The 5,879-nt window shown below is 43.7% G+C and overlaps 1 protein-coding gene across 1 annotated transcript in view; it reads right to left on the bottom strand.

The window, feature by feature from the left end:
• Positions 1–1,727, bottom strand: part of LOC101853976 (multiple epidermal growth factor-like domains protein 10) — a gene marked incomplete at its 3' end in the record, with an annotated part of 5,310 nt that extends 3,583 nt beyond the window's left edge. Inside the window, 1 exon segment of the mRNA XM_005109789.3 lies at positions 348–1,727. Coding sequence (XP_005109846.2) covers positions 348–1,479 — 1,132 coding nt within the window.
• Between the last annotated feature and the right edge of the window lie 4,152 nt (positions 1,728–5,879).

The following is a 5,879-nucleotide window of genomic DNA, read 5'->3' as shown; positions in this document are numbered from 1 at the left end:
AGAGAGAGAGATCTATATCCTTCTTTTCTCTAAGAGAGAGAGATCTATATCCTTCTTTTCTCTATACATTACTCTCTAACAACTCCAAATTTTGTCACTTATATAACCTTCTATTTGTGTTGCTTCTGCTGTAAAACACTTACTAAAACAAATATAATGGGATGATTCAGCCTCTTCTTCGCGCTGTGAATGCACTTTGTGCTTCCCAGAAAGTTGAGATTGTTTCGAAATACAATCAGGTATGACTGCTGGGGGTAATAGCATAAAATGCAAAGCGCATAGTGCTTGCTTTGAAGAGGGAATTTGCGCTATACAATAATTAATGCTATCAATTATTAGCTAAATACCTTCTTCAAAGAGACATTTGCCCGTGTTGATATCGCACGGCGACTGTTTCGAACATCGACACTTCTGGGTACAGTTGCTGCCAAAAAGCCCTACAGGACAGAAGATGTCCATGCAAAAAGGCCCTCCCCTGTACTTTCCCGGACACTTTCTCGTACTGCAGACGCCTTTATCCCTGGAACATGGAACCTTCGAGCCGCAGTAAGAGCAGTCTTTCGTACATTGGGGCCCGTATTTCCCGACTTTACAGCCCGAGTTCTCACAGCTGGGCCCGTACGCGTATTCCTCGCAGCCGTTGTAGCAGTCGCCGTTGGTGATGTTGCACTGATCGCCCTGCCTGCAGTAACAGAAGCCCTCGCAGAAACCGCCGAACCGGTTCAGCGGACAGGCCGTCTGGTTGCAAGACTCGCCCTTCCAGCCGTACTGGCAGCCCGCCGGACACTTACCGCTGACCATATCACAGGCACGCTTGTCCTTGCACCGGCACTGGAACTCACAGGACGAGCCGTACCTGTCGAACCGACAAGGGGAGTAGTCACAGATGTCGGCAACGTAAGCCCTGACGCAGCTATCCCTGCATTTGCAAGCCATTTCCATTCCGGGGCATATGCAGAGCGTGTCCTCACAGGCCAAGTGCTCTTTCGACAACTGCGGAAAAGCTTCACATACCCCATGACTTTCAAAACCGCAAGGAAAGTCCGCGTAGGACATGTTCGAGTTGGTTGGAACAGACAGACAATTCTCATGGTTCCTGTTAGGCTCTGGCTTTTTCCAAATCGGGCGCTCGGAATTACCGACAAGCGGCCCATTCTCCCAACGAAATATATTCATCGCCCTTGAGTCTGCCAACCCGCCTATCATGACATAATCAATGCCTAGCTGCTCCAAGTTCTCTTCTCCGGTCAGCAATTTCTTGACCCCCATCTCATCCTCAAGCGTCTGGATCTTCGCCATCGTCCCGCCATATTTCCGACACTTGTTCATGTGATAGGCTTTATTGGGATTTTCCTGAGACGAAAAGAAAACTTTCTGCACAACGGTCCTACCAGGCGATGCTGGACACGACTGACAAGTGCATTGAACAAGAAAAATGCACATGACAATAAATAACTCAAATTCTACTGCACAATTCATTAGATTGGAGTTTTTGATCTATTCATACACGATGTTCCATGAAACGTTCGTCTTTTTAAATTAACCTCCCAAAAAGAGCAACTGAACACTCTTGAATTTCCTCGCGCAGCAGTAGATCTAGATCTAGCCCTGTTCCAAGGGCTGCACCAATATAAGCAAATTGAGAATTGGTCCAGAGAAAAAGGGACTGTAAAGAAAGGTTGAATGTTTGATTTAATCTCTAAGCAGGAAACGTCATTGTTGACATGACATTCATGCGTTCAGCACCAATGACCCACGAATGGATCGTTCTTGTGGTGCGCATTCTAACCTGATAGACTAGGCCTAGGCCTAGATCTAGTCCTAATGGGGTTCAGTTCTTCGAGGTCATACGAAAGTGCGGTTAGATTTTGAGTCGCAATTTATCCTCAAATATATCTATCTCTTTGACAGGTGAATGGATGCCCACCCATACTTTGCACAGCAGTTTGTATCATTTTGTCTTAACTTAATAATATTTTTTCACAACAAGTGAGACTAGATAAAGAAACCTTTTTTAATAAACTCATATAGAAAACTATAAATCTCCGTCACTCGAAAAAAGGGATTATTCACAGTATTTCCCGCTTCTCACATGGGAATCGAGCTCATACCTTCAGCGTGCGGCGACAATTCCCCTAACCACTGCTCTTCAGTTTCAGACGCCGCATTACGAGGAATGGTGTGCTGATCTGACAAGATACTTGACGATAACTCTTGTCTACCAATGCGAACATGGCTTTAGCAACGATATTCCCTTCTTTGAATAAAATGAAATGGTGTGAATACCATACCGGGGGGCTTTCTTAGTGTCCAGGTTATGGTGTTTGCCTCTCATTCAATAGTTCACGGGTTAAAAACTTACTTGACAGGGATGGAAAGTTTTCTTTTCTTAATTTTTTCCCCTTATCACATCCTTTCCTCATCTCTGACCATGTTCTGCCGTCCGCTTTTGTCTCCACCTTCTTCCCCCACCCCTCTCCACCCTTCACTTCTTCTCTGTGCTGGGCTCCCAAACTTCCCTTCCGAACTCTTCGGCTCTAAAGCACTCAATCCCCCCCCTCCCCAAAAAAAGTAACAACGAACACAAACTAAACAAAAAACAACACAAAAACCCCCACCACACTCACACTCACTCACACACGCACACGTATACGCACCCAACAACAATAATAACAACAGCAACAACAACAACAGCGGTGGCAGCAGCAACAGCAGCAACAGCAGCAACAGCAGCAACAGCAGCAACAGCAGCAACAGTAGCAACAGCAGCAACAGCAACAGCGAGCAATAATAAAACAAAAGCAACTACTAAACTGCAATATTTGAACTACAACAACAACATAGTGTAGGAGAGGCACGACAAAAATACTGGAAGAAAGGAAAAAATTGCAAAAGAAACAAAAAGTATTGGGATGCACATAGAATTAGGTCACTTTCAACATATCAAAAATGTACATTCACGCATTAATGGGAAATGCTATTTTTAGCTCATGACGTCACCGGGGTCAACTTTATAAAAATACCTTTTAGAACATGGTAATGTTGCACCTCGTTTGAAAGCTCGATAAAAATGCTGTTTGAATATGTGGTATTGAAAAGGCTTGGAGGCCATATAGGAACACAAACACACCAAATGGAATTTCACAACAGTAGATCGTGCACGTTCATCATGTCCGGTATTTCAAGAGTATCAAGCCCGTCAGGAAACTCCATGAGACTGATGATATCTTCCTCAGCAAGTGATGGGCAATTTGTGCAGGTCTAACCCATGCAACCTTCACAGGAAATGGAGCATTCCAGTCCGTGGCGACGACACGTACAATTTGTGGACTTACAATCTGTTCTACAGCTGCACTTAATCACCTCAACAGAGAATGTGGGACAGGAGGCATATCTGTCATGCATGGCTCTAGGTGATCATCTGGCAGCTGCCATCCCCATTGTGTCTTGAATATTACCTGCACTTGAAGATACATCCGAAGACTGTGGTACTTGGCTGCAGTACTGGTTGGCGGCAAGCATTGGATTTGGACGGATGTGGCACATGATGCAACCCTTACATAGAACTTTTTGTAACGCAGTTGGCCAAGGGTGTCTGCAACAGTGCCATTGTAGAGACTGACTAAAGCTCTTTCTCCAGCATCATTGACGTCTTACTGAGTCTTTCCTGTTATGCTAAAAAATATGAGCTCGCTTTCGAAAATGAGCATCTGTCAATTTTCTCATTGGAACCATTTTTCCCAGCCCAAAAAGTCTCAAAGTTAAATCACAGCCTTTGACAGCATGAAGAAAATGACACGTTTCTTCGCCTAGTTTCTCCTACAGGTTCTGGATGTTTAAACTTGTGTGATTGTCGCCAGCTTTTCTGTCTGATCTGAAGATAATAGGCCTGCTACTGAGCTGTGCATGGGGACAAAGGAGCACGAGCAAGTCTCTATCTTCTCCAATGACAGCTACAGGGTGGGTTGCTGCATACTCCATGGCAGTTTTTACTATGAGTGTGTCGGCATCTCCAGCAACGTGAAGACAGTGGCAACCAAGAGCCATCAGAGTGCCCCTAAGGAGGTGAACGAACTCCTGTTTGTTCCTTGGATTTGAAAGGAAGTGTTCATTGCTTGAGGTCAATGGCATTTCTTTGGTGAAGACAACAGCTGGTCCGACCACACCTGCAGAACGCCTGAGGAAAGCGGCATCTTTTACTGATGGGCCCGACTCTTACCCATCAAACACCACAATGGGCTTAAAATATTTCCTGTTAACATATTCAGCATACCTATTACAAATTACGGAAACGGACTCTTTCTTCCTCCAGGGGATTTTGTGAAGACGTGAACCCCCGTCCAATATGGTCATCATGTCCATGTACTCATCTTTCTATGGTGGATCATCTTTGAAGAGGTCTCTCATTGAATCAGCCAGCTTGGATGCGTGTGCCTCTCTCATCAATCCTGATGGCTCAAAGAGAGATGGTGGTGGGGTCGTCAGTTCATACTTCAACACAGATGGGAGATAATAATCGTCAACGTTGAGGATTGACTTTGTATGTTTTCACCCTCCATTTTGGCAGAGATTTTGGTGTCCATGCTAACAACTTGGTCTTTTCTTTTGAAGGTGGAGTCCTTCACAGGTTTGCCCTGCATGGTCTGTAACATAGCCTTGCCAACATCTTTTGCAGAGTCGGCATTAACTGTGGAATGTGCTGCCCCCCCTGTGCATATATTCTGTAATGTTTGATCACTGGCAAAGTGGTTGCGATCTTTCAGGAAACTAAGAAGCAGTCTCATATCTTTATCATCTCTCGTCTGTCTGGCATCACTGACTTCAATATGTTGTTGACTTGTATTTAATTCTGTACCAGTAACCCGCTGCATTTCAGAGCATATTATATCAGATTATCAGCACAAGTTGGCATGGACATGAGCCACTGTGTTCTCTGTGTATCTTCCATGCCTCTACCACGCGTCAGTCTTCCTGCAGACTTTGGGTTTTTCATTAAGACTTGCTCAATCACGAGATCAGTACTCAATCCAGCCCAGAAGCGATCACTTCGACCCAGAACGTGAAAGCCACATGAGAAGGCACTGAAAACTGATGGGTGCTGATCTTCAAGCTGTCTCATCTTCGGAAGGTAGATATAGACTGACTTGGTGTACTGTGTGAGTGCTCGGCAGCAGCAAGGAAGGGGAGCATGTCTTGCAAGGATTGTAAATGTAACCACCAGTCCCATGAACCCTTCGGCTTTTAAGGAAGCGTTCCAAGATGTCAATCATATCCATGTACTGAAGCCAGAGACGAAAAATTAAACAGAAAAAAACTCAAAAAACAAAAACAAAAAAAAATACAGCTAAAAAATAATAATAATTAACAAACCAGATAAAATCAAGCAAAAATTATTTTTTTTAATTTTACAAAAAAATACAGCTAAAAAAAGGAGGTACACAGGTTTGAACCCTGGTAAAAATGTTTTACACCTAATCAAAAAAAAGTATGACGCCTTTACCACTAGGCTAGAACGCCACACGTCATTCATTGTCATGTTAACATTTATATACAGTAGGCCTACATATGCACTTGATATAATTGAACGTTCTTCAATTCAACTTCTCTCAGTATACACGCCGAGTTTGTTTGTTTGTTTGTTTGTTTAGTCTACTGGGTAGAAGAGCTCTAATGCAACAATTATAGACCATAGATAAAGCAATTTACTTATTTGTATCAGTTTCCTTTAACATTTCTTCCAAAATTGAGTTGTTTTGAAATGATGCGGCAATCGCAATCATTTCGATCATTCCGCGGACGATGTGTGCACACTGCAAATCGAGCCTCCGCTAGAGGAAACAGTTCACGTTTTCAAGGAAAATTAAAAAACTTTCCCATCC

The sequence above is a fragment of the Aplysia californica genome, unplaced genomic scaffold (assembly GCF_000002075.1).
Source record: "Aplysia californica isolate F4 #8 unplaced genomic scaffold, AplCal3.0 scaffold00816, whole genome shotgun sequence".
Lineage (NCBI taxonomy): Eukaryota > Metazoa > Mollusca > Gastropoda > Aplysiida > Aplysiidae > Aplysia > Aplysia californica.
This window is presented reverse-complemented; position numbering and strand designations above follow the sequence as displayed.